General features: G+C 45.7%; 4 protein-coding genes across 8 annotated transcripts in view; 2 read left to right on the top strand and 2 right to left on the bottom strand.

The window, feature by feature from the left end:
* Positions 1–3,796, top strand: part of mRpL47 (mitochondrial ribosomal protein L47) — a 6,955-nt gene extending 3,159 nt beyond the window's left edge. Inside the window, exon 6 of one of the 2 annotated variants that reach the window (XR_003389459.1) lies at positions 3,714–3,796. The gene's annotated coding sequence lies outside the window, so the exon portion shown is untranslated. Of the gene's footprint in view, positions 1–1,902; positions 1,917–3,713 lie in introns of those variants that run through there. The other variant, XR_003389458.1, reaches the window with a different exon arrangement.
* On the bottom strand, positions 732–7,352 carry prd1 (pleckstrin homology domain-containing protein pruning defect 1). Its single transcript, XM_018028195.2, has 9 exons — positions 7,082–7,352; positions 6,237–6,432; positions 5,960–6,147; positions 5,162–5,356; positions 3,288–5,063; positions 3,009–3,233; positions 2,303–2,896; positions 2,095–2,214; positions 732–2,020 (listed from the first exon to the last, which is right to left on the bottom strand). The coding sequence occupies exons 1-9, from the start codon at positions 7,178–7,180 to the stop codon at positions 1,904–1,906; spliced, it is 3,510 nt and encodes a 1,169-aa protein (XP_017883684.1). The 5' UTR covers positions 7,181–7,352; the 3' UTR covers positions 732–1,903.
* A 609-nt stretch (positions 7,353–7,961) lies between these two features.
* Positions 7,962–9,327, bottom strand: LOC108627107 (Replication protein A2). Of its 2 annotated transcripts, none has more exons than XM_018028161.2 (3): positions 9,154–9,327; positions 8,645–8,934; positions 7,962–8,571 (listed from the first exon to the last, which is right to left on the bottom strand). In XM_018028161.2, exons 2-3 carry the CDS (start codon positions 8,907–8,909, stop codon positions 8,060–8,062), a joined length of 777 nt encoding a protein of 258 aa, XP_017883650.1. In that variant the 5' UTR covers positions 8,910–8,934; positions 9,154–9,327; the 3' UTR covers positions 7,962–8,059. The 2 variants fall into 2 exon arrangements, with proteins under 2 accessions (XP_017883650.1, XP_017883649.1); XM_018028160.2 differs by having other exon boundaries at positions 9,194–9,326.
* A 144-nt stretch (positions 9,328–9,471) lies between these two features.
* On the top strand, positions 9,472–27,129 carry Nuak1 (Nuak family kinase 1). 3 transcript variants are annotated; one of them, XM_018028210.2, is made up of 13 exons: positions 9,472–10,075; positions 13,267–13,380; positions 13,496–13,695; positions 13,782–14,252; positions 14,332–14,845; positions 14,918–15,965; positions 16,038–16,400; positions 16,473–16,858; positions 16,947–17,243; positions 17,330–17,365; positions 17,646–17,818; positions 21,791–25,613; positions 25,728–27,129. In XM_018028210.2, the coding sequence occupies exons 2-13, from the start codon at positions 13,283–13,285 to the stop codon at positions 25,783–25,785; spliced, it is 7,467 nt and encodes a 2,488-aa protein (XP_017883699.1). In that variant the 5' UTR covers positions 9,472–10,075; positions 13,267–13,282; the 3' UTR covers positions 25,786–27,129. The 3 variants fall into 3 exon arrangements, with proteins under 3 accessions (XP_017883699.1, XP_026671095.1, XP_026671094.1); XM_026815293.1 differs by lacking the exon at positions 9,472–10,075 and adding an exon at positions 11,847–11,928; XM_026815294.1 differs by lacking the exon at positions 17,330–17,365.
* The last annotated feature ends 40 nt before the right edge of the window (positions 27,130–27,169 follow it).

Below are 27,169 nucleotides of genomic sequence, written 5' to 3'. Positions count from 1 at the left end.
CCCGTAAATCCAACGGTTTGGGAGTTATTGGCAAAAAACGAAAATTTCGCAAAATCTGAAGGGGTACCCCTTGGAAAAATCTCGGAAAAATCGAAAATTTTTTTTTGTTATTTATTATTAGCAATATTCTTCCGACGTCTGATTTCTTTTTAAAAAATTCGTTTCTAAAGTGCATAAAGTTTTGGGATTGACTGCATAGCCAATACATCCTTAAGTAGTTTAGCGGTTTGAAAAATTCAAAATTTCGAAAGCTGATAGCTTTCTACTTGACTAAAAAAGGTAAACAGCTATTACGAAATGTGTTAATGGTTTATAGTATATGGCGATGAAACACGAGAAAAGAGGCTTGAAATTCGGTTTAAGATTTAATTGAAATTCGTTATACATAATGCATTACAAGAAACAATAAACCGCATCTTCATCTTCATTCTTTTGACTAGTTATAATTTTCATTTATTCTTTTTATCTTCGCTTTTAACTCTGCAACTTTGAAGCTCGATAGCGTTAACATTGTGCAAATGTTTCACGGTTCTAACACGTATGGATAATTACCGATCGAAGCACGGAATCCCGTTCCCTTCTTTTTCGTAGATACGACGGAAACTAGATCACTATATTTCGGACTTTCTTTACGTCACTTGCAACACACAAAACTTTCGTGTTGCAATTGCACAAATTCAATACGTTTCGTCGTCGACTATTGTACGCACCTACATAAGATGACCCGTGTCCTACGATTAGAATTTTATTCACAATGTTTTACAAACTGCTGCGATTCGCGTAGTTCTTGGTAACGAAAAGATATACTTATGTATTTATCTATATGTATAATATGTATGTAATCTTAAGAGTACAGAAACAGCGATTAAAAAATAATACATTAACTCTCCTGTTAAAACGTTCTTTGGTACGCGTAAAAATGGTATTGTTATTTAGAAAAGAGAGTAAGTAAATGAGAAAACAATTTGATCGTATATTCTTCGACTATCTCGCGAAGCTTGATGCCGCGTAAGGAAATTAACTACCTATTTAATCGTCGATACGTTACACCGAGTTATGGAGATTAGAAACGCTTTGAGATCGTTCTACGTACATGTAACTACGGTACATATCGCGGTCCTAATCTAAAGATTAATCTTTAAATATTAATCTTTAAATATTAATCTTAACGTAGGGCAATGATAATGATAACAATCGAGGAGTTAAGTTAAATGACAAAACAAAGAAAAGTAAAAGTGATGTGGGTACAATTTTCATCAACGCGAATATTGCGAATTATATCGGAATGTTAATTATACGCGGTGCGATATACTTGTTTTAGAAGCACATTTTATAGGCGATTCTTTTATAGAAGAGGCTGCAAGCCACCATCGCCGTTTTGTTAGCATTACGTTTTAAACCTTATCGTTTGGTAGCCGGTATCGTAGTGCACTATCAAACGAGCGTCACATAGCGATTCTTAAATTAAATATACAGATATAATAATGTTCGAATGATATAGACGTTCGCGTGATCGATACCCGATACCCGATACCAGTTGCAGTTATTATACGATTTTTCGCACCTGCTGCCATATACATATGTGTGTATACATATAACAGTGCAGTTCGCTTTATCGTTACCGATTAACGAAAGACATACGCATAACACTCGTATAGTTTACACTATTAAAAAGATATTGCACCATTTTACTGAAGCGCACACATCGATGAACGCGTAAGCGCGTCGATAAATATTTTATATGTACGCATACGTATATGTAATTTTTTTTCGTACTCGCTATTCGACGTCGCTCCTGGCTATCGTTGACGAACGCGAGAATCGTCTCGATGCGATAGTAGGTGATAGATTTAATTTGAGTCGTTCATCAGTAGACCTGACCTTAGGCGGTTTTACTTGCAGCTTAATCGATTACCGAGGGTAGTAAACATCGCCATGCGAGCTCCAATTCTTTGCTAGCGTCTGAGCAACGTCGATGAAGTCTGTCTTCCGGTGGAAGAGTTACCATAGGAAATTCACCCTGCAAGAAGAAAATCGTGTTTATAGAGTCGCGGAGAAGATCATCGTCCTCGAAAGAAATAAATAATCTCGTACCAAACTTGCGTCGGACCATAGCGTTTCTAAAACTTCCCTGAAGGTACACAGTTCGGTGTAGTTGTTAAAGTATATGATCCAGTCACCACTACTTTCGTGTACTTCTCGACACGCGAATTCCTGGAAGAAAATATATGGCGATGAACGAGGCACGAAGACCGCAGAATCGGATGCTGCTGAACGGATGGTAAATGTTAAAATTTGATACCAGTATGCACCAAGATTGTTGAGTCAGAGGTACCCTGAAGGCTGTGAGATTTTCGACAGAAGCGTAAGAAAGAGTTTGCCCGCGTCGTTTACCGGGAAATGCTTCCTTCATAGCGACCAAATGCTTAGTGGTGGTGACAAGGCTGCACGGTAGAGGTTCTCTCTTTTCCGAAGCATCGAAAAATCCCGAGGCGCTTTGTACAAAGCTCTGCAGCCATTCGGATGCCACGTACTCGTCCGGAGCCGCGAACTGAAAGGCTTTGTTTGGTTTTAAAAGTATCTCGAATGTGTGAGGACGATGAGAGTTCGGGATCCTTCGGCATCCCTGACAGAAGCCGCCTTTCAATGGGATGGCACGTTTCGGTAACTGTTGATTCGCGTCCGTGAACATATACACGATTCCGCCTTTCAAAACGAAGTATCCGGTTTCCCACGGATGCGTCGGCGTCGATGCGGCGACGTTACAATGGAGTTGTTGATACGTGTGTGGCCTATACATGAGATCGCCTTCCTTCGTTGGACCGCAAGGCGTGCTGGGCGGTGACATATGTTCGTCTTCCATATAGATCAGATTGTAATGCTCGATTTTTTCATCCTGAAAATTGAATAGTGATCGAATCGAGAGTGTCGGCTAATAGCGTCTTAAGCCTCAAAGAGAACGAAATTAACAATGAAACTGATGAAGTGTGTATAGAACTTATACGTACGGGATGCACGGCGGTGTCGCAAAGAATCGAGTGTTTCAGAGTATGCAGATCATCGTAGCTCAATTCCTTAACCGCGGGAAGCCTCGGCTTTGTCGGAGATCGTCTCATAGCCATTTCCAAATGAGCGATCAACTCCGAGGTAATTTGCGAGTTTCCCGTGGAAAATAAGTATTGCATCTCATAGTCCGCGTTGGATAATAATATCGTTTGCGCATTTGGTCCAACCTGTTACATTCATTTACCGTTACGTGCGATAGATCATAGGGTGACGGAACTTACCATAATCACGTCCAATTCGGTATACGGAATGACGAATTGATTGCTGTAGGTACGATCCTTTTTCGAGCCTGTTAAATACAAAGTCTTATCTGTTAGTAAAGCGATCATCGGTTTGCTTTCTCCGTTGGTCATGTACGAACTGCGAACTTTGTACACTTTGTACAGTTCTTCCGTTTTATCTCTGTAAATATGCTTCTTGAATAGTTCTCGTAGTTTCAAGCTAACTTTCTCGCCACTAAATTCTCGCTTCTCCGCGGCAACGTTCTCCTGTATCTCTCGATCAAGGTTATCGTTGAAATCCTTGAACGAATCATAACTAGCTTTTACACCCTTGATATACAGAGGATTTACTTTCTGCTGCGATTTTTGACTTTTCTTCACTTCAAACTTTCGCTGTGTGATAGATTTTAAAAATCTGCTCAACAGTGACGTCTTCGATGGCGGAGCTTGTCTGAAAGGCGGGGCCAACAACTTGCTGCTACTTTCTCCGGTCAGTATGGAGGTGATGTTGCGCTTTCTTGACGGTGAAGCCAAGTGCCTGTTATTTCTACGTTCGTCCACGTCCGTCGAGACGGAGATGGTAGTGCTATCCACGATACCATCGGAGCAGCACTCCGCAGGAGAACTGGTCAGCGGACAGTTGTTCGAATTCGAATTCGACGAGGATGGACAAGGCATTTGAACCTTCGCCGGTGGATCTTCCACAACGTTTCCGTATTGCTTTTCGACGATATACGCTTCCTGCGCTTCGTTCTCTTCCAATTCAATCTCCATTTTTGGTCTAAGCGCTGTCCCAGGATCCTCTTGACCCTCCGGTGCACCACGCTCCGAAAGCGAGAATCCGCAAGCGCACTTGCAATTGCTCTGGCACGGTAATTGGTCGCACGCGCTTCTCGACGACGCCTGCCTCTTCTCGCAATCGTTTTCGTTCGTGAACACGCTCGAGGACGACGATGACGAATAGGACGAGTAGTAATCCGAGTGCGCGTTCCTGGTCGTCGCCTTCTTTTGAATGTACGGTGAATCGCCGTGCGCGCACCAACTGTATCTTCCCTTCTGCGTGTCCCTTTTCAGCACCGAGTTAGGTCTTAAAAAGCTCATAGAGAAGTCGGCATAAGTCTCGTCATCTTCCAGCTTCATAGTTTTCAAAATATCTTCATGGAAGCTGACACGTTTTTTACTTTCGCCGCGTTTTTTCTTACGTTGCCGACGTTGAACTATGGCCTCCGAGCTGGAAGATGATAAAATTCCGGCATCAGTCATATTAAAAGTGTTCAAGATACCGTAAGTCGGTTCTATATTGTCGCAATCGGAGATGGTCATGCTGAGTTCCAAGAGATTCGTGTCGTTGTTGATCACATACGAATTACGAGGGTCGATGCTTCTCTTGAAACTGTAACTACCGTCGCTGTAATATGTGCTTCTTTTGTTTAATTCCTTTGTGACTCCGTTATCGTTTTTATCGTTTATCTTATCTAATTTCGATTCATCCAGACTCTTGCTGTAAAACTCGTAATCTTTCAATGTATCTAAGCTCGAACGATCGAGCTCGTTATCATCCAATTTTCTGTTCAAGTTCTGATTCGTTATGTCGCTTTTCATTACCATCGCGGTTGAAAATTTGCCGGCGACCATACCGGGTGACTGCGTAGGCGTCTTCCCATCCTCGCTAGAATCACTACAACTAAAATTCTTATTGTCCTCCATGCGATTATTCATCATCGTTTTGTATCTGTTGTTTCGATACCTCGGAATTTCTTCGACGTGAAAATCTTCCTGAAAATGTAACCGCGTGTATAGTACGTTGTTCGTTAATTACGGAAAGTGGCTAGTGCTGAACTTACGATACTTATACGATAGAAAAACTGTTATACCTCTTTGTAACTACTGGCGTCCGTTTCATTCGCAATATCCATATCACTGTCGAAAGCGACTCCGCTATCACCGGGAGAAGCTAGACTCGAGGAAACGCTGGACGATCTCAGATGCAACGACAATATAGTTCCAGAGGGATTTACGCTCATAGGCCTTTGAGGCATATAATTGCAAATATCCAGGTACGTGACATCCTGAATAATAAACAATTCGTGTATCTTCCGTATCTTTCTCTTTATTTGTCGATACATCGAACGATAAAGTCCCAAGTATGCAACATTTCTTTTATCGTTTTAACGTACCAACAATAAATGTCAGTAGTATCGACGAGTTTATTCATTTTTATTTTGCCTATCGATGAAATACAAAGGTATTTTAAATACGGTACACGGACGACGATCGCCCGATGGATACTACTTACGCAGTTACTAATCGTCCGTATAAGAGTTTTCACGATCGAATGAAAAAGGTGATAAGCGACATACGAAAATAAATATGTATACACTACACCCGATAACATATTGCCCCTTAAAGTAATAAAAACAGATTTATCCCGACGTGCAACCGACATATGCAATTTATTATTCTGATAATTGTAACCAGGAGGTGATACCGATATACACGCACAAGTACATACGTGACGTAAAGAAACTGAAAGTCAGAACTGTAAAGCACGTCATATATCACCCGTGTAATCGTAACTAGCTTCTATGGTGTACAATATTTCAGTGTGTATTTCGGAATAATGTACGATAAACCGTTCACAGTTTTAACAGTCATAAAATAATTATACCTACCAGCTGCAATGTGAAAGAGACATTCTCTAAACCAGCGAGGAGATTGACCAACTGATTAGTTTTATCCGCATCGCGAACAAGCGCATGTGGAAAATATTGCTTCTTCAATGTTTTCGTATCTCTCAACAAGCAAGCTAAATAGCTTTCGAAGCTGCCTTCACTAAGGGTATGATAGAGCCATGCTCTGCCTAGAAACGTTAAGATGCGATCCAGTTTGGATTGCTGCTCCATGTTCAATGACAGTAACAGGTAGAACAGGATGCAATCCCAAACATACCTTTCCCAATGGAAGTTAATACGCTTTGGAGAGCATGTATCACAACGACGGTATCCTGATGACTCAGTTCGCGAGCCGTGCCCCAGTATCCGTGTCTCTCTACCCGTAATCCATGACGTAGAGCACGGTCTAACCAATAGACCAACCAGGAATCACCATCCAAGACTACTGTGCCGTATAAACTTTGAGCGTATACCTACGAAAAAATAATTTCATTTCTTCAATGATTACGTTAACTACTATGCGAAGTAATAATGATTAAATAACGACAAGGATATAATCGATTAAACGTCAATCGTCGTCCTTCCTTCCAAGAATCTTCTCGCGTAGAGCGATAACCAAGTATTATGCACCTAATCGACAGGATTCGTGTCAGGAATCAGGACATTATATCGGAGCGTAGATGTTGCGCGTCTACATAGTACATACCTACTTCGAGCTGTTGGTACAAAATCGAGCAAGTTGCAAATGTAAAACAAATGAAGCACATGTACTTACCTACTGTACATGTACTATATGTATATGCACTTATGTACAAGTCTTGATAATTGCTTGTTAAGCGATTTATAGTTGGTGATATGATTAAGCAATTAAGATTGAAGAGAGTCGGTTCTAGCCGTGACAATGAAACGAATAAGAGTCCGTTCAAATACACGTAAAAGGAGTCGTTATCGATGTCGTTGTCACGGAAATAGGAAGACGGAAACTATCGTTATAAAAAAGCAAAATTCGAGTTGAGAAAGCGCCATGGAAAGTGCGACATACATTGTACATATGTATGTATATAGAGACTGTAAGGTTTGGCCTTGATATATCGCCTCTGTATCGAAGTAGACTGCACTCACCAATTTGACAGCTTTAGTCAATTCCTGAAGAATTCTTCCCTTAGATAGTACCTTGTCGGTACAGAGGTCCATATCTTCTTGACTCGGCATATCGATCATCTAATTTTACATGATTGTAATCCTACCTACAACGCGAATACAAGACGGAAACGGAAAATAAAGACAAGGGCAGAGCAAAGAAGACAAAACGCTACTCTGATACGAAAGAAGAAAGTTTACGGTTGTCAGAACTTGCGTGCGTAGTCGCCAAATGGCAAGTCGCTTCGCTCTTCCACTGACACTAACGGACACCGACACATTTGCCGGGTAGAGTCATTGATTTTAGCTGAGCGCAGGTCGCGCGCCAATATCAAACTCCCCTTCCAATTACTCCGATCTTTCGGTAGTATCTTTATCTCTTTATTCTTGTATCGTTTACAACTTTCTCCTTAATTGTCGATTCGAATATCGCATAAGTATTACAATTAGATAATGTATCGCATTTTTTGTAGGAAGTAGAGACACCGAGGAGATATTTGCAAAAACTGATAAAACAGTTCAGTATCCAAACAGGTCGTCTACAATTTTCTTCTATCTAGTATATTTCAGGACTAACAGATTAATTATTTCGTTCATCACCAATTATTCCTTAATGAATGGAGTTAGAAGGAAATTGCATCGCATAAGTAAAGTAAGTTGAGATGAAAACAGCGCGTGTAACTATGATTTTTTTATCGTAACATAAAAAAAAATTAATTAACTGTCTTAAGTACGTTGGACGAGTTAAACGTGGTATCGAGTTGCACTCTTAGATAAAAAAAACGTGGACAACACATTTTATCGTTTTATATTTTTTTTATTCAGGAACATGAAAGAATACTAACAATAGAAAACTCGGTAGTTTTTTCTTTATACAAAAGAGTTTTAATGCTTAATAAGTAATAACAAAAAATGCAAGTTTAATGTAGTGTAGTGTACGGCAATTAATACAGTTTTAGTTTAAGTTGTTTTGAAGTGATCATCTGTGCACGTGGTATAAATGTGTCCTTCGGAAGTGAGGAATTCCAAAATCTCGTTTAGTCTCATCTTTGTGTTTTTTGGTAACTCTGCTATCAAAGTATCTCTCTTGATACCAGACTCAGTATCATTATACTTTCGAATAGTCTCATATACGGATATTTGATCTGCATCCATTCCATACAGATTGGCATCTTCACTGACCATAGAAACAGTGCTTTTGTTCATACTACCAGTAGTATCTTTGGAAATTGAGTTTTCAGATTTTGGAATAAACATTTCTTCTGGAGATCGAAGCGAAACGTACGTGACCTCGAGAAGATGGGTTACCAGAGCATTCAGATTCCATAATGGGTGCATTCCCAAAATTAGGATGTGCCTCTTATCGTTCTGTTCTCTCAGCAAACCAAATATATGAAAGTAGGCATTGACTGTCCCCAGAGGGCTTGAACTCTTTTTTTCTGCCTCAATCCATTTCACAGCTGTGATAGACCCTGCACGTGCAATTGTAATGTCAACACAAGCTCGACTAAATGTTAACCGATTAATTTTGACATGGAATCGAACCTGTTTGATCCTCGACTTCATAAGTTATTTTCGTGGCTGTCTCTTCGATATTACGTATTATCGCGACAATCGTAAATGTACGTATAGGCAAATTTCCTACTTTTAGTTCGTTCACGTCAGTAGCGGTAAGTAGATCTTCTATCATGAGAGGAACGATATTTTGTAGCCTCTCGACTTTCCCACTACTTGCTTCTTCCGTTTGAGAGGTGTCGAGAAATCCGCCCCCGGAATTTACACTAGTGTCCATTGCCGATGACGACCACATATCGAAGATAATCAAATTCGCGAACCTAAATATGGAAACTTGTTTAAAATTGTAGAAAATACATACAAAGTGTATCGAAAGATATAGACCGGTATTCAGAGTCGATGCTTATTCTTAAGATCGTCTTAAGCATTTACTACTCCTATCTATCCCATATTTCTAGTCCCTGTTTTATATAAAAAACAGGGATTTAAGCAAATGCTCAAGACGATCTTAAATATAAATAATGACTCTGAATACCAACCATAGACGATCATATAATTACTGCTACAGTTAACTACTACCTGCTGCTATCAACGTAGTTACTAAACTACTAATTTTCACCGACAGACCAATTTGTTCTATTGTTTCTTTCGTGTAATCAAGTGTAACAAGTAATTGCGCGGGAAACGTGTGATACTGCGAAATTTATTCACATATACTGCATCTGTATTACGCATGTAGAGCACGGATTACACTTAATAAGATCTGAATCGGAATATGACTTTTCTGCAATTTAACAAGGTGGGGGTGAGACCCTATGGGGAAAAGGACAAACTAAATTTTCAACTCCGAATTTGAAATTCGCCACATTCTTAATTTTGGAAATTATTTGAAAAATGAGAAGGGTGTCGTTTCTAGCGACGAAAGTCGTCATTAGGAAATGAGAGTTGGGCATGATGGGATCACTGAGGCGGTGGCGGGACTTAGGATACTGAATACTAAACGTTGAATACAATATAAGTTGTTGTGTAGAGAACTACGTCCAATGATGGTGGTGGCGATGTAATTCATTTCATCAGCCCGTTCCCACTCTTATTGTTATTAATAGTTCGAGTCCGAGCACTTTCGCACGTAACACTCGCAGCTCACAGCTCCGATCATAGTTCTCGGCCATCGGCGGCGCTCTAGTTCTAGGTTCTACTAGTCCAAAATTAGTAAATAAAGATGGTGGCAATCCGTGGGCTGTGTGCAGTATCGTCAAGCGAAAAATGTCTGGTAAAATGAAGTGGAAACGGAAAACGTGCGCGAACTCGACGAAATATACGGAAGTCGTGGAGACTTAGCGATCGAATTGTTCGTAAGGACGATAATATCGGTGTGTACAGTGTATCTTTCTCGTAGTTCCCCGGGAGAGGATAGCAGCCGCAAAAAGAGGATAATTTGGCTCCAGAGTTCACCGTAAGGTACAAATTCGCGCTATTTTTAGATTGTAGACCCGAGGAGCGTCGATTCTCATTCAGAGGTTTCGTTCTTCGAGGGGTACGAGGAGACACGAGCCTCGAGAACAGTCGTTCCAAGTAAGAAGGAAACGTTCGAAACGAACGGTGCTTGATTTGTATCGTGGGCGGTACGATTCGATTATTTAACGACCAACAACGGAATCTAATCGACGACGACGTCGTCATCTTCGTCTTCTCCCAAGCTTGCACTCGTCAACGGTCTGCGAGTAAATTTTGCCAATTAGTCTTTCTTCTTCTTGCTCTCACGCGAACGATACCTTACGTTCGAAATAATTAGCGGATGTTCTCAAAGAACTCTTCGAAATATCAGAATGCTATTTTTACCGATAGAAACCTACATACCGTGGTATGCGTTTTGGTTACATACAGTGCACAGATACGAGCACGCCTGCATTTCATTTAACCTTACTGACATACATTTTATTTAATTCGATGGGTAGACGAATTCGTCAGGTTCGGAGTCTTGAACTATTTTTGCGGGTCGTTCAATCAGTAAACCTATCGTAGACAGTATATATCGTTTTTGCTTCACATTTTCTTTACCTCAATATTTACATCGAGTTACTTACACGTCTAATGTGTGTATCTGCTTACGGATATGCATTTCATCGCTCTGAACACGAGTTCCTCGATTTCGATATTGGCCTTGGAGTCAGTGATCAAAGAGGTAATGCACATATGTATGTATTTACATGGTGCCAAGTACATACTGTGCGCTACGTACGTATTAATGTAACCAAGTACCAAACTCGTTTCCGCGCATTTTGCATGCATGCGCGATTTTTTATGCGATACGACATGGGAGTTGCGACGTTTAAACTAAAATTAGAGAATCTACTGCGATGCTATTTCCTCTCTTTTTACATGTTTCCGGCTTTCTCCTTTTTCGCGAAGCGAGTTTATCGTAACGCCGTGGAACATTGGTGAGTGCCGAAATAGCATAGATCCAGATGGTCGCGAGTCACGAATGAAATTCACCGAGCGTGGTCTATTAATTCTTCGTGAGTCAAACTTTTGTCACGAGAAATCGCGATCCACGCGTACGATCACCTACGACAGCGACGCTCGTACACCAGAGTGTAGAGATTCATTCATGTAAATACATGCCTATGCGACGTGAGTCGCGTCGAGGAATAATAGAAAGGGTTTTATTAATAATACGTGAATCACGGGATACCGTACAAGCCATCGGATGACGTCACGTTGTAACGACGTCCTCAAGTCTGTATAGGAGCCGTCGTTAGCCTTTAGAAGCCCGACGACAAATTTCTCCATCAGAACATTGGACGTGTTTGGTAACAAGAATGGACTTGCAACTTGGAAGAAAGAGGAATTTTGTTCTCGAGAATCGTAAATGGAACCAACCGTTTTTACAAACCAGAAAGAAAATGCGTGGATCGGACTCGACGTTGTGTCGTCGTTTCGAGTCTGCTCGTAATCGGTGTAAGGTGCACCGCGAAATCGGGAACTGTCGATGTTTCGAGGTCCCGAAAGAGAATTGAAGTTGGCAAATTTTTCGCATGCGGACGCTGCCAAACGGCGCGGCGCCTTCGCACTCGCGATGTCGATGTTCGCGAACGATGCTTCTTACACAATGACGATGTAATTATATCCTGCAGCGTATACGTATGTACATACTCGCGTTGCGAGTTCGAAAACGACACGCGAAAGAACGACTTCCCATTTTCTTCTCCAATCGCGCTGTAATTGCTACGCGCGCATCCCGTGACGACGCGGCGACGACGTGACGAGAGAGGGCGAAAATTCATCGAGTTTCGCGCAAAAGGACAAACCTGGTAAAATAGATATGTACTACGTACACTCATGTTCGAAATTCGATGAAATCTGGAATGAAGATTCGTTTGTCGATGCATTGCCGACTGTCCGCGCGCGTTTATTTCTAATTGCTCGCTCGGATTTACCTCGCGTTCTTTTAGTCTCCGCTCGTTGACAGTTGTTCGTATTTTAGACTCGTCCTATAAATACGAGAGAAAAATGATCGTGACCCGGCTACTCGATTCTTACGAGCGCCGCATCCAAAGCATTTGGCTACCGATCGTTCGCAACTGTAACATGATAAGCAATAACGTGTAACATCGAACGTGGATCGCGCACAGGTCGGGACAGAAATTTCTAAACAGAAATGTCGAACGAAATCGTAAGTATTTACATGTGCAGCTTGCGGGAAGGCGAAAGAAGGGAGAGTGGGAGAAAATGGAAGTCATTAGGACATCAGCCCTGAAGCTGATCGCCCACGCGACGGGTCTACGTGCTCGCTAAATATACCGAAACGCGGCACGATCGAGTATCGAGAGCGAGACGAACGAGACCGACGAGACTGACTCGCGACTGTGAAAGAGCGATTTCGCACGCGCACGTGTTCTTCAGTGATTTCGCTTTTAAGTTTGGCTCCTATTCGACGAATCTTCCGTTCCTCGGTACAATTGTCGTCGTTCGTTTCGATGATTTATTGTAGTTCGTCCATTCGGACTTGAATTCGTCGAAGACGGAAGAGCCGGCGGTTGCTCTCTTCCGCGTAGTATGTAGTCGGTTAGATATTTCTGCAACTCTATGTGGACCGCTACGTGAACCATAGACTCTAATCGTAAGGATGAATACGTATTCCCTGTCAACGAAGAAAGAAACTTGTCGTTCCTCCGAAAAGTCGATGATCGACAACTTTGTTCCTCTGATTTATGCCGAAACAGCTAACGAAAGAACCCGGATCGGATTGGACTCGTTCCTCTGCGGCAACGTACCGTAGAGAAATGTACATACGCGGTTGCATCGCTGATCGGCGGGAGAGACACTGGAGGCTGGCGGCTGGCGCGGCTACTGAGGACCGAAAATAAACTCCCGCATTTCTGTCCTTCCTTCTCGGTTCGAGCACGAGTCCGATAACCGTGTACTCTTACCCCGTCGGTTCTCGTCGCGTCGCGTCGTTTCACGTCGTTTCTGGTCGCGCGGGGCCACCTTTGAAAAAAGGAGCACGCGTCGCCGATCCATCGCGCGTGCCGTTCAACCGCGTTAAACTTTTCCTTCTCGTTTCGAGTTCATCCCACATGGAGCGGGAAGATCATGGGTGAGCAACCAGCGATGGGTGAACGCTAAATTGGAACGGTTTCTATTCGCAGATCGAGATAAAGAAAAATGGTGGTCGGCGAGGCGAGTATACACAACATAATGGGAGGAATGGAGAGCACAGGCGGGGTGCGACTTCACAATCACAAGCGGAAACTGAAACAGAGGTAATGGAGAAGGAAAAGCTTTTGCTGAAGTTCGAGATGGCACACGTTTTTCGTAGTCCGTAGTCTATAGTTGGGTCGACGCTTGGTATACGTATTTCTTCATTTCGGTTATTAGGTTCGACATCATAAAAAAGCTCGGCCAAGGTACATACGGCAAGGTACAACTGGGGATCAACAAAGAAACCGGTCAAGAGGTGGCTATAAAGACTATAAAGAAATGTAAAATAGAGACGGAAGCCGATCTGATCAGGATACGGAGAGAGATTCAAATAATGTCGAGCGTACAACATCCGAACATCATCCATATATATGAAGGTAGTATGCAGTAGAAAAGGAAGATAATTGCAGAACTTGGAACTTCGGCTTTCACACGCGTACGTCCTATCGTTTATGCGTTTCAGTGTTTGAAAACAGGGAGAAAATGGTGTTGGTGATGGAATACGCGGCTGGTGGCGAACTGTACGATTATCTGAGCGAACGGAAAGTGTTGACGGAGCACGAAGCTCGACGAATATTTAGACAGATTGCCACTGCTGTCTTCTATTGTCACAAGCACAAGATCTGCCATAGGGACTTGAAGCTCGAAAACATTCTGTTGGATCAGGTCGGGAACGCCAAGATCGCGGATTTCGGTCTGTCGAACGTGTTCGACGAGCAACGCCTGCTGAACACATTCTGTGGTAGCCCGTTGTACGCCAGTCCGGAGATCGTCAGAGGTACCCCCTATCATGGTCCTGAAGTCGACTGCTGGAGCTTGGGCGTCCTCCTTTACACTCTCGTTTACGGTGCCATGCCCTTCGACGGATCCAACTTCAAGCGATTGGTTAAACAGATTTCGCAGTCCGATTACTTCGAGCCGAAGAGATCGTCGCGTAAGCATTATTGCGGGCGAACAGTAGCACTTTCGTGGATTTCGCTTTAATCCTCGTTCTTTCGATTTCATTTCTCTAGCTGCATCTCCGCTCATTAAAGACATGCTGACCGTATGCCCGGGAAAGCGAGCAGACATTGAACGGATCTGTACCCATTGGTGGGTGAACGAGGGTTACGAGCAGAATTGTTTGGACATTGCCGAAGATTTGGCGGCGCAGACACCCGTTCGGCTTGACTTGCTCCTCTCCCTGGTACCGCAGTCCGCGAGCGCGGAAAAATTGGTCGTCGGCGATCAACAGCCGGCTGGAGATGTCGCGAACAACGTGTCTTCGGATGTTCTGGTACCCACCAGGTGCCATTCCGTTGGTAGTTTGATGGAGTTAGATCAAAGCAGTTCCGATAGGCGGATCAGAAGAGAGTTGCTCGAGGAAGAACCGAGGACTGCGCCCATTACGGGAGACGCGAAGAGGAAATTGGAGACTACGCCATCGATGGATGAGACAGCTGCGGCCGGTGCGAAGAGAAAAGAACGATCCCGGAGAAAAGAGAAGAGGGACGAGCCAGAGCCGAGAATGTACAAGTCCGCATCCAGGTAAATTTACCACCGTGTATCGTTCTTATTCGGTTACCGCGAGTGAATATCGTTCTCTTCTTGTTTCTCCAGGCATCACTCAGCGCCTATACCTAATTCGATTACGGAAGAAGCCATGGAAGTAGATCCTACCGTTCACGTTGTCCCTACCTGTAATATCGTTGAATCAAATAAACCGGAAGCGACGGCTGCCTGTTTAGAGTTGATCAAAGAATGTAACGAGAGATCGCCGAGCAAGGAGCGAAGCAAAACCCCTGTTATAGTTAGCCAAGAGCAACCGCTCGTGGATGCGAATCAGCAGACGAGACGATTCGAGAGCGAGGCGAGTGAGGAGCCAGGCGAACGAGCGGAAACAGTGCTCGAACGATCGCAGACAATTTCCGCGTCTTCGACCGATCCTTCGAATGCGGCATCGTCCATCGAAAAGGACAAACGGCACGCGAAGGAATCGTCCGTCCTCGAGGACAATCGAGACGATCTCGAGGCGACTCAACGAGAGTTTAAGAAATTGAAGGAAAAGGCGCTTTCTCTCGACTCGGAATTGTCATCATCGAACGACACGACGCGTGAGCTACCGGCGAAAACGTACGAGAGGAGGCGGTCGAAGATATTCGAAACCGCGGAGAAGTTTAATCAGTTAGCGTCGAACGTGGCAGAAAACGAGAAACCAAAAAAGATTTTTATACCTGGTGTAAACGTTGGAGGAGCGAAGCGCGTATTCGAAAGGAAGGCCAGTCTTTCGTCCCTAACCAGTCCACCACCGACGAAGCCCAGCGCTTCCAAGATGATAATTGATGTCCCGCCCACGCCGGATGCCAAGAAGAACGAAAAATCGGGTGACAAGTCCAAGTCTGCGAGGGAAGAGGAAGAAGAGGCGGTGGCAGTGGCAAAGAAGAAGGAGGAGGAGGAGGCGAGGAAGCAAGCCGTCGATGTGATAACTGGCGCCCTCGGGAAACCACGTATACAGAGAAGAATTAACATCCCACCTGTTTCGCCTCCCTCGAGTCATGAACCGAAGAAGCTTCCATTGAAGATACCAGTTGGAGAGAACGACACCCGTTCCGCGACGGTATCCGTGTCTACGCCCGTCGAAACCAAGTTCTTCGATGAGAAACCACCGGTAACGTGTCAAAACATTCCGTGATCTGTCTTATTAAATGAGTGCTAAATTTAATTGAGAACCTCTTTGTAGGTTGCCGTCGCTATCGAGACGCGTGACAATAATGACGACGACGAGGACAAACCAACAGTGTCCAGCAAGATGGAAATTACGCTGAAGAGTGCGACACTGCCTAGATCGCGGAAAACGAGCAGAGCTGAGATTTCTTTGTCGAGCCCGAAGTTGGCTAGAGCTGAGGATCCCGCCGTGGCGTTCAAGTCCGAGGTCGAGGCTCGGATCGACGCGTTCCAGCCACAGAAGCTGCGAACTCAACGATCGGAAATAGCGTTCCCTGTGCAGGCTGCGATCCCGCGACCGGATCGAAGCTCGAGCTTGGAGCCAGATACCAAACCGAGGAACGCCGCCGCGCCGAAAGAAAGAATAATACCGATACAGGTATGGTTCGATACGCGCGGTATGCGATAAATGATCGTTTCATGAATCTTGGTTGCGCGATTGTGAACACAGGTAGAAGCGGAGCACCGCCAGCAGTGCCGCCGTTCCGTAACTCCACCGCCTGTGAGACCACCGCCGATGCCTCAGCGATCGATTTCGCAACGTTCGGGATCGCTATCTCGGCAGTCCACCGCCGATTCGGACACGGACAGCGCCCTCGGCTCCACCGTTGGTCCAGAGCCAATTCGCAAGAGTCCTAGGGAGTATATAATTCCTATTGCAGTGGAGGGCGGCGGATACGTTACCCCTAGATCGGGCAGCGTCGAGCCCGAGAGCAAGACCGCCACGCCGAACAGCGCGAACGTTCCGCGGTCCAGCAGATTTGGTAGACCTCGAAGGATGAGCTCTCTACTGTCGGATGCCAGCGAGGACGAGTCCCCATTCTCCTCGTTGCACAGGTAACCAGCACATTTTTTCCTCGACTTCTCTTCATGCGTTTCGTTCCTTTCAATCGAAAATGAGTTGATCGGTTTTAATCGCTCGCAGGGATAGCGAGGATCTGCTGCAACGACACATGCACCGATTGAGGAGCTCTCGGCCATCGAGGCAGCCGTCAGAGCACGCGGACAGCTTGTCTTCCGGAGAGGACGACGATGACGATGGATTCGAGTTGTTGACAGCGGAGAACCTCTTTTCCACATTGCTGTCCAGAGTGCGTAGCTTGACGCAACGACTGAACGTCGACGATAACCGTACCGCTGGCTTTCCGAGTTCCCGGCTCTTCGGTAGACTAGGATCGAACTCCTCGCAAGCCTTTTGGGGCCTGAACAAACCATTGTCTAGGTAATTTACCGATTTTACTTTCTCCGCAAACAGTTCCTCTCTCCATATTATACATTGTACAACGACCCGACGCTTGTTTGCGCAAGCTACCAGACATACGTCGAAACGAGGACCGTGACTACGTGAGTCCAATTGTTACAACAACTTTAGAACAATGTAGTGTATGCCGATTATCTTAGAAGGTAGTACAACGTATATTACATCGAGTAAATACCTATCAGCTTGATAGCTACATACGTATACTACTCTCCAACGCGATTACTTTTAAAAAAAGCTACGATTCGTACCCCGATTCGCAAGTATAGCTTGCTCTTTTTTCTCCATCTAGTCGATTCCCTAGTTCAGACGGAGAACATAGAAATCGGGTGAATCACGTGAACGTTTTGTCTGTTGGAACTTTAGGCGGTTGTCGGAGTCTCAGTTCAGGCATTCGTTGAGTCGCGACGGCGACACATTCGGAAAAAAAGACTCTGCAAATTCTTCGAACCCGGGGACACCGAACAGTCCGGGAAGCCAAGCCGGCAATCATTCGAGGGAGAGCGTGTTCGACATCGGCAGTAATACCCTTCCACGAGGTAAGAGAATGTTCGGCGACTGATGTACGAATTGACCGTCGCATCGCAAATACGGATCGTTCCGTTTACTGTCTCTTTCTCTCTCTCTCTCGCGATCGCGGCAACGAATCGCGCGTCGGAACGCGGGAGGTCCGAATTCGATCCAGTGCCAAAATCGTCGTTTTCGTTCGGTTCGCGTTAAACGCGTTTCGACCGTGCGCCGTCGATCCGACGAGCGATAGGTACACACGGGAAACTCGAAAGTCGCAATCATCGTTACTACACATTTTGTCACTGGTTTGGATCGTGAGTCGCGCGATAAAATGCTGAATGGCATTCAGTATGCATCTCCTAGTATGTACCTAGCTGTTGTCGAGTCGTTGATAGACAGAGCACATCTTTTTTGTTTACTCTTATCGATTTACCTCTTCTCCTTTTCTCCAATGCACCCTCCCCCTCTGTCTCTTTCTCACACACTCGCCACGTCCTGTCCGTATCCAAATTTACTTTACGATTTCGTATTCTTTCTTTTTTATTTTTGTTACGCATCTTTATATCTACGCGTGTCTTCTATTTTTCTCTTATTCCTTCCGTTCCGTCGAGTTTTTTTCTCCGATGTTATTGCCTGACGATGTTTTTGCAACTTTTTGTACTAACAGCGTTTAGAACGAACGTACGTATGGTTCGTGTTTGGCACAGGTGGGTAAGCGTTTCGGTGATTTTCAGCGGAAAGAAAGAAACGCGGTAAATGAATTCGAAGTAAATACGCGAGTCGTTTCGAACGAATCGATTCACGCGAGGTTCGAAGTTTTGAATTTTGAAGGAGCACGAGCGACAGCTCGGATACAAAACCTCCTCTAGACGCCGCGAGCACCGCGTAATTTTCATAGAGCATGTCTGCACGAATCGTTCCTCGCAAAAGAAAAAAGCCTGCCTGTTTTTTTTATTCATTTTCTTTTACGTTTGTCTCGAGGCAACTAGAGTCTGGGTAGAGAGATCTAGGTACGTACACGCGCGCTGTACGAATCTAAATAATCGAGCGTGTCGAACGACTAATCGCAACTATTTTTTTCTTGCTCGCAATCAGAAAAGGGTTTGAGCAACGACGTTGCACCGGCGCGACTGACGTAACTCGTACTTTGCCTAACATAGAACCTCGTAATTTCGCAGTAGTAGCAAGTTGCAATGCTGTTGGTGATTTACAATATTATCCTATTAACACGAAGTAGCTGTAATAATTCATTTTTTCCTTTAATTCTATTCGGTATACGCTAAAGTTGACAGCATGACCGATTGCGCACAGTGATCCAATATAAGTACGTACACGAACACGAGAAAAATACGATTCGGTTGTACTTACGATATTACACTCTCCAAACTCTCTCGAATCCATATTTGAACAAAGATTCATGCATCTACTTTACGTCTATCGTCGACTCTTCAATCAGCGGTCGAAGGAGTTATCGTTGGCCACCGCTCGCCGATCATCGTCGAGAGTTTATATTTTCGGTACATATAACGTCCGTCGTCGAGAATTAGGAATGTCTCGTTTAAAACTGACCTAGTACGGGACTTGCTCGTTCGACGCGAAAGAAGGATGCCAAAAGTTGCTTAAATAAAAGTAAGCTTCAGATTCAGAAAATAACGATCGGCCAGAAAATGTTATCCCGATCGGTAGGACGCGACGCTAGCAACTTTGGGACTTGGTATCGGGATCAGTTTAGATCGGACTGCCGCCATCGTTCTCGAAGACTCTTTCGCGCTCGAAATCGGACTCGCGCCTAACACAACGTTCGTTCAGCCGTTTTCTGCTCGACGAGCACGTTTCCAAGGTCGAAAGCCCGAAGAAGAGGCGGAAGGTGGATGGTAACCGAAGCTGCTGGCATCGTTCTTTCGTACGCGATCGTCTATCGAAAATATCTTCTCTTCGAACGACCGCGGTGGGATCGTTTTGTTTAAATAGGTATAACTTACGGTCTTTTCTTGACGGTTGTTGCAGCGACCGTGCGAGTGACTCTACGTAGGCGGGCAGACGGTAACCCCCAGTAGGCAAACCAAATTAGGTACCACGCTACACTTTAACCCTGGCGAAACCTTCTCACCTTCTCGTCGTGTGAACTGCGATCGCCGCTCTATTCTCGTCGCCAATGCCGTTGCCATTGCCGTCGCCGTCGCCGACATCATCTCCGTCTCCACCGTCTTGTTCTCGTTATCCTTCTTCGTCAATTTGTTCCTTGTCGTCGCGCTCTAAGATCCATCCAAATCCTGATATCGTTATCGAGAAAGATATCGCTACGAGTGCCACCACGATACAAATACTACTATTACTACTACTACTACTACTACTACTACTACTACTACTACTACTACTACTACTACTACTACTACTACCAACACCGCCAACCGCCGTCACCAGGCCTGCTTCCACTTGACCGTGCCCCCGAAAGCTGATCGCGTACGAAACACGGTCGCGCGTAAAGCGAACACAAGGAGAGGAATTAGGAAGTATCGAGGTATTCGAAAGCCATCCACACACCCGACAGACACCTTTGTACACGATCTCCGATCGGATCACGCTTCGCTCTTATCGTTGTTCATTTCGTCGAAAAGGTTTCTTGGCCGAGAGGGTAAAACGCGGCTAAAGGAGGATCCCGGAGTTTCGAGAAACCGACTCGATTCGCGGTCGAACGACGACGCTGTTCTTGAAATATCGATGTCTTTTGTCGAAGGAGCGCGGAGAACGCGACGGTCGTTATTCGTTTGTAATCGTCGTTGTCGTCGTCGTTGCCGCATTTTTGTTTGTCGGTTTCCGAATCGAGACAAGAAACTCTCTGACACGCCCGCGCCGGGGAAACTCGCACTGTACCGAGAAGTGAGGCAACTCGAGGAAAAGCGTACACCGCGAGAGGCAAAGGAGAGCTAACCCTTGTTTGCGATGGCTGATATTTGTTGTGTTTTTAAGAGTTTAAATAACAATGTTTTATTACTTTTTACATTGTCTCGAGCATGCTTTGATAATGCTACTATTACCGTATTTAATATTGTACACCGCATTATTCTCATCTCGAATTTACACCGTCGAGACGCGTTGTGATTTCGGATACCTAAGGTGACGCACGTGCACGTATACGCGTGCGAAATATTTATTTCGATGTCAATCGCGCGGCGCGACGGGTTCGCTCTCCGAATCGTGCCGCCGCGCCGCGCGTAAACTGTTTTTATCCGTGAGAATCTGTTGACGACCTGTAACCCCAGTTTTCGCTTACGCGTACGACCAGCCTCCGTTACAGCATCACTCGACGATTCGTTGAATCGATTCAGTCGACGCGATAGCTGGAAACGCGTGCGAAACATATGTATGCGTGTATATATTTACCCGCGTGTGCCTGTGCGCGTGTTTGTGCGTGCGTACGTACGTGTAACGCAATTGAGAAAACTGATGCATACACTTTCAAAAAGCAGCTTCGCTACGCGACGCGATAACGATCGCGTTCGCGGACGGTGATAAGCGATGCGGCTTCTACGACTGGATGGAACGTCGAATCATCGACACGACCGTGACATCTTTCCCTTTCTCTTCGTTTCTTAGTCATTACTTTTATTTTATCTCGCTTCATTGCAATTACCGCGCCAAAGAAACCACCGCTCTTCGCGGGAGTCAATCATTATCGTACTCTTTTTTTCTTTATTCGATGCGTCTCTGTCGCGGACGGACGAGAACGTCGATCGTTCGATGACTATTCAGCCGAGGTAGCCAAAGTCGGTCTCGCTCGAGCGGAATGAGTATCATCGGTTAAGATTAGAGCGTTAGAGATTTATTTATTAATTTTTGAAGAAATTTTATAAGAGACGGAAGTCCAAACGTTTCGGTGTACGTAGAAATAAAGGAGTGTAAATACCGAGAATGCGAAGAATAATTTTGCCCGCTTCCCGACGAGAGTTCTCGCGTCGAGACTGTTGCGTCTAACGTTGGGCGGATTATGTATTTTTCAGGTAAAATAGCGCGTGAAGACGCAGAAGCGGACCCGCTCCGAATCGGAAGAGAGATGCGAGAGTCTTTCGAGCAAAGCTTTACGCCGAGCTTGGCCAGACGATTGAGCAAAACGTTGATCGAGCAAACTAGGCGATCCTTGACGAGATCGCCTTCTGTCTCGCGCGAGAAAGACTCGGTTCCGAGTTTCTTCGTCGATTCGGCGACTTCCGAAGCCGCCGCAGATCGATCGATCTCCACTGTTTCTGATCAGACGGAGTACAAGGACCGAACTCCGACCAGTCGCATCCTCGGAAGAAGCAACAGTTTGTTGGAGCCGACGATCCACAGGGCTTCTGGTTCTCGCGTGTCGCCTCGACGAAGCGTCAGTCTCTTCGACAATGACGACCATCACGACCACGAGGACGACCATGACATCGACGGACGGGTCAACGAAGATTCGGATCACAGTTCTTCGAGGGAAGTCGGCAGGTGGTATAAGGATGCGGGCTGCGGACGGAGTAAGCTTCGGAAAGACAGCTTTCGTTCATACAGGGCGGATAAAATCCAGGAAGAAACGATGTACGACGGCAAAAGCGATAACACCTGCTCCCTTTTCGAGTGTGCACCCGCTTCGGTGACCGATTCGAACGCGAAATCATACGAGACGTCACCGACCGAGTCCTCTTCCTCCTCCTGCAACGTAGTCGGCGAATACAAGTCGCCGTACAAGACGGATTCGTCGAGGAACTTTGAGAACAGGTTGCTGGCTGCGGAGAATCTGATCAAAGAATCGAAACTGAAGAACTTGGGACCGACGGCTTCGTCGGTGGGTAACAGGAATTTGAGCTCCAGTTATCAAGACACGGACAAATGCGACAAACGATCATTGCTTTCAATCGCAGAAGCGAGCGGGATCTCCGTCGCCGTCCCGAAACGGCGAAGCTGCATCCCGAGTCTCGGATTACGGTCCGGATCGTTGACGAGAGAGCCGAGTGTGGTCGTTGACCGCAGGAAATCTTTCGCGGATTCGCGGGACGCGAGTCTGATCACGCGAAATAGCGGTCCGGAAAAATCCTTACTCGGCAGAATCTTCAAGACTGCTTCCGGGAATCGGGAGAGCGACTCGAAGGACAAGGATAAAGAAAAGGAGAAGGAAAAGGACACGGAGAAACCGCAAAAGTGTAAACAACGACGGATATCCCGGTTCCTGCGACCAGACTTCTTCGACACGCCTAGAGAAGAGAGCCAATATGCGAAGGAGAAAGATGAACGGAAAGCGGCGGAAAATGAACGACGCAAGTCTCGGTTTATTCGGAGAAAGAGCGAGAACAAGGCTGCGGCGAATCCGAACAGGGAAGGTAGTGTCGAGCAGGAGAAAAAACGGGAGAAAGAACTGAAAAACGAGATTAATTCGTTGAGAAGAGATCGCCGATCGCGAGACGAATCTTGCGAGGAAAGAGCGAACGCGCAGAGGGAATCGCCGGAGGGAGGATCAAAAGACGGGTTCCTGCATTCGCTGGAAAAGAAGTTAGAGAGGCTTCGGTCGAACGAGGATAACGCGCAACGGAAGAAGCGCGTCGCGAAATCAACCGCGAATGGAAGATGGAAAAGTGAAACTGCGCGAGAACGATCCGCGCCACCCATCGACTGCTCTACAATGAGCGAGCACACCGTCAGCGCAAAAAGAGCCTCCAGCGTCGAAGAACTCTGTCCGCCGAAGAACTCAAAAAATGGCAAAGCAGTCTCTTCGGTGTTGGGCTTGTTCAAGACGGATTCGAAGCAATTGGCGAACGGTTCTCGATCGCAGAGTACGATCTTAAGCAGATTGAAGAAAAGCCCGCCGAAAACTTCCAAGCCCGCGAAACCTGGAGACGAAGAAGCGACGACTCCTGTCACCGGTAGCAGTAGAATACCGACGAAACTCGATACCAAGTCGACGAAAAGAATTGGCGGCAACGGTGATGCAAAAAGATCGGACGCAAAGACCGAGTCTTCACCGAAGAGGTCCCCGCCGAAGGACGGGCCGATCCTCCCAAAGGAAAAAAGGGCGTCGCGGGAAAGAGAGCCAGATTCTGGAAAACCTATCTCGGATCGAGACATCGAGGAGCGAAATGGCAACGATCGCGAGGAAAAGGAAGGAGCATCGAAAGCGGTGAAGAAATCGGTGGACAAGAGCCGAAAGAAGGTGACGAGTCGAACATCGCTAGACAACGGTTCGTCCACGGAACCGAGTAAGCTCGAGGATGACGAAGCGGAAAAGAAGGCGAAGAAGTCGGTGAAAAAGATCTCCGCCGAATCTTCGGAATGTAACGACTCTCGAGACGGCGTCAAGAAGAAGAAAGTCGTTCGCGCGGTGAGGAAGATCACGAAGAAATCCGTCGATTCCGCCGCAGTTATTAACGATCGCGCTAACGCGACCGCGGAAGAAAAGGACGCAAAAGTGAAAGTGGTAAAAAAGAAGGTGACCGGTAGCAATGACGAGGAAACGAACGGTATTTCTAAATCGAAAGAGAACGGGTTCGACGAAACGGAGGCCGCTGCTACGACGGTGGAGGAAAACCGATCGACCGGGGTTGTCGAAGAATCTCAACGGGGCAATAGAAGCAACCTGAAGCTCGACTTATCCAAGATACCTCAGCACTCGTTTAGGAATAAAAAGGACTCGCCCAAGTCGGATTCGCCAAAGAATCCCGGTAAGGACGTCGTCGCTTCGATTGATGAGGACGTCCCCGACAAGTTGACGGAGTGTCTGTCAAAGGTAACGCATCACGCCAGCATCACCGGCAACAAGATAATCATCGACAAGCCGTTGCGCGCCCGAGACGTGGCAGAACTGAAGAAGGAAGTGGCCGAATGTGCCAGAATCATCGAAGAATGCGCGCCACAGCCACAGCCGAGACTCGAGCCGGGCACCGAAGAGACTCTCAGACAATCAAATCAAACTACTAAATCAACCGATGACGAGCAGTTGACAGATTCGAAGAGCGACAGCATCGTCGCTCCGAAGCTACCTTCGGTTCAATATCCGAACGAGCTTCTGTCTCCGGACGAACCGGAGAGTTTCGATTCGTGGTCGGTCAGCTCGACAGAGTTGAGAACCGACTTGCACTCACCCACGCACTCGCTGTACGCTGGGATCAGGAATGACGACGGGAACTCAGAATCGGTGATTGACCGCATTCGCAGGCGAAGCTTCTATACTCGGTTCAACGATCGGCGAAGACCATCTCTGACGGCCCCTCCGCCGGGTGTCGGTCTTCCGCGAAAATCAAGCTTTACCGGACATTGGGATCGCGCCAGCGGCAAGTACGGAACGACGACGAATAGAAACTACGGCACGTATGATCGAGCCGGGGCAGTTGGTCGCAATCGGTCTCTTGATCGTACGGTCTATACTTCGATCGATCTCAAGTCGCCCAACGAGCGCCTCTCTTCCTCGTACGATCCTCTCGGGAGGTACCTCAGATCGCCCACCTTCGACCTCTCGCCTTCCAGATCCAGAAGGTACCACAGCGTCGACTTTTCCGGGGATCCTGATCCGAGTTACAGATGTTCGTTCGCGAGTTCATTGAACGATACTTTTGGGTACTCTTCTCTCCCGAGAAGATACGGAACGGAACCGAGAACGATCGAGTATTATGAGGAATTGCTGGCACCCAGCACCGGTGACTATCTACCGGCGAGGAGGTCGCCGATATCCGCTGAATATTCGAACGGGTATCGTCGCGACGGAAGCTTCGAGTCGGCCTCTAATCGAAAATCTACTACAGAGAATCCTTCTGCCGTTATTCTCGAGACAACTCCGATCGTCTCCTGCGACGAACGGCCAGTGGATCATAGAAGGTAAGTTATGAGTTTTCATCGCGTACAAACGCGGAAGTAGAGTAGTTGAAAGAGAACAATTTACGGCACGTCCTACGGGAAATTGGTATGACGCGCGGTTTGTTTCGCTTCTAGGAGCACCGAAGCGACCGAAACGAAGCATTCGCCGACGACAGATGTAACGACCGGTTAAGCGGATCCCATAAGCGTTTTCGTTTTCTCAGCGCGTGCTAACGAGATGGATTCGGATCATCGATTAACTTTAGCGAAGCACGACTGCCAGGATCGGATGCTGTACGGTTCGAAGAATCGTCGAAACAGCGATTCGAAAACGTTCTCTTTCGATCGTATGAATCTTCTAGTCCGTTAACTTAGTCGACGTAGGATGTTAGTTAAAATCGAGACTGCCCGCATCGATGACGCGACGATCCAGACTTTGGCGCACCAGCTTCCTTCAAGCATCGACGACGACGATTGTCCTAATCGCCGCGTGTTCCTTATGGTCGCGTCGTCACGACCACTCCTCGAATCAATCTGTCCAAATTTTCTGTTTCTTTTTTCTCGCGCGCAATACGCGAATGTTTGATACCGAAACTAATACCAGTTCTCTACAGTTACTATTATTATTACTCTTGCCGTAGCGATATTATAGTGTTCGCTGATAAATACATACTACTGCTATCGTAGATGGCAGAATTCGAATCTGTACGATGATTACGATTATCGTCGTCGTCGTCGTCGTTATTATTATTGTTATTTTTTATTATTATTATCGCGTTAGTATGTATAACAGTGTGCGTAATTAGTATTTTCCACTATTTTCTGTTTTGTCTGTGAGCAATCGTGAGTTACTTATCTCGATTATATACGGGACGGCCTAGGTATCAGTTTTACCTAGTTTCGACCCCTCCGAGACACGTAGAGTTCGTCAAAAGGATTTTTTCCGCGGTATATTTATAATGGTAAATGCGACGTTTTGTCGCGGTTGACACGGAACGTTGCGACGACCATCGGTTATTGCTGGAAATATCAGATTCGTTTTCGCTAGCCCCGTCCATCGGTCTGTCGTTTGTCGTGTATGCGTTTTCTACTGGTGTTTTCCATAGACTTATATACTAGACTGCGCGTGTCCTGAGAGAAGTTGAAGTCTACATTAAAGTGAGAGGACAATAGCTGGAGCTGGGTGTATGTGTCTCTCTTTAATCTGCCAAATTGTGGAGGCAAACTACGGGCATTTATTTATACATGTAAAAGTCTATGAAATTGTTGCGTTTAGTATTCAGGTTCAGAGCGGATATTTGATGAAGGATTTTTGTATACTGTTAGATACTTTATAAATGAATAAACGTGTAGCGATATATAAGTATAAGTAAATTACTTATAATTTATTTAGTTTTTAATAATCATTTGAACCCGAACTTGAAATGCAGCAATTTTATAGACATTCATGTATAAATCAGTGCCCCTACCTTGGCCCCATCATCTGGCAGATGAGAGTCTATGGTGTTTTCAAATAAAATCAAGCTATTCGTTGCAATCTTGGCTACTTGAACGAGCGCATCGTTCGTCCACCTATC

The sequence above is a fragment of the Ceratina calcarata genome, unplaced genomic scaffold (assembly GCF_001652005.2).
Source record: "Ceratina calcarata isolate Rehan_Ccalc_2016 unplaced genomic scaffold, ASM165200v1 scaffold44, whole genome shotgun sequence".
Classification (NCBI taxonomy): domain Eukaryota; kingdom Metazoa; phylum Arthropoda; class Insecta; order Hymenoptera; family Apidae; genus Ceratina; species Ceratina calcarata.
The sequence above is the reverse complement of the archived record's forward strand: the minus strand, read 5'-3'. Positions and strand labels throughout refer to the sequence as shown.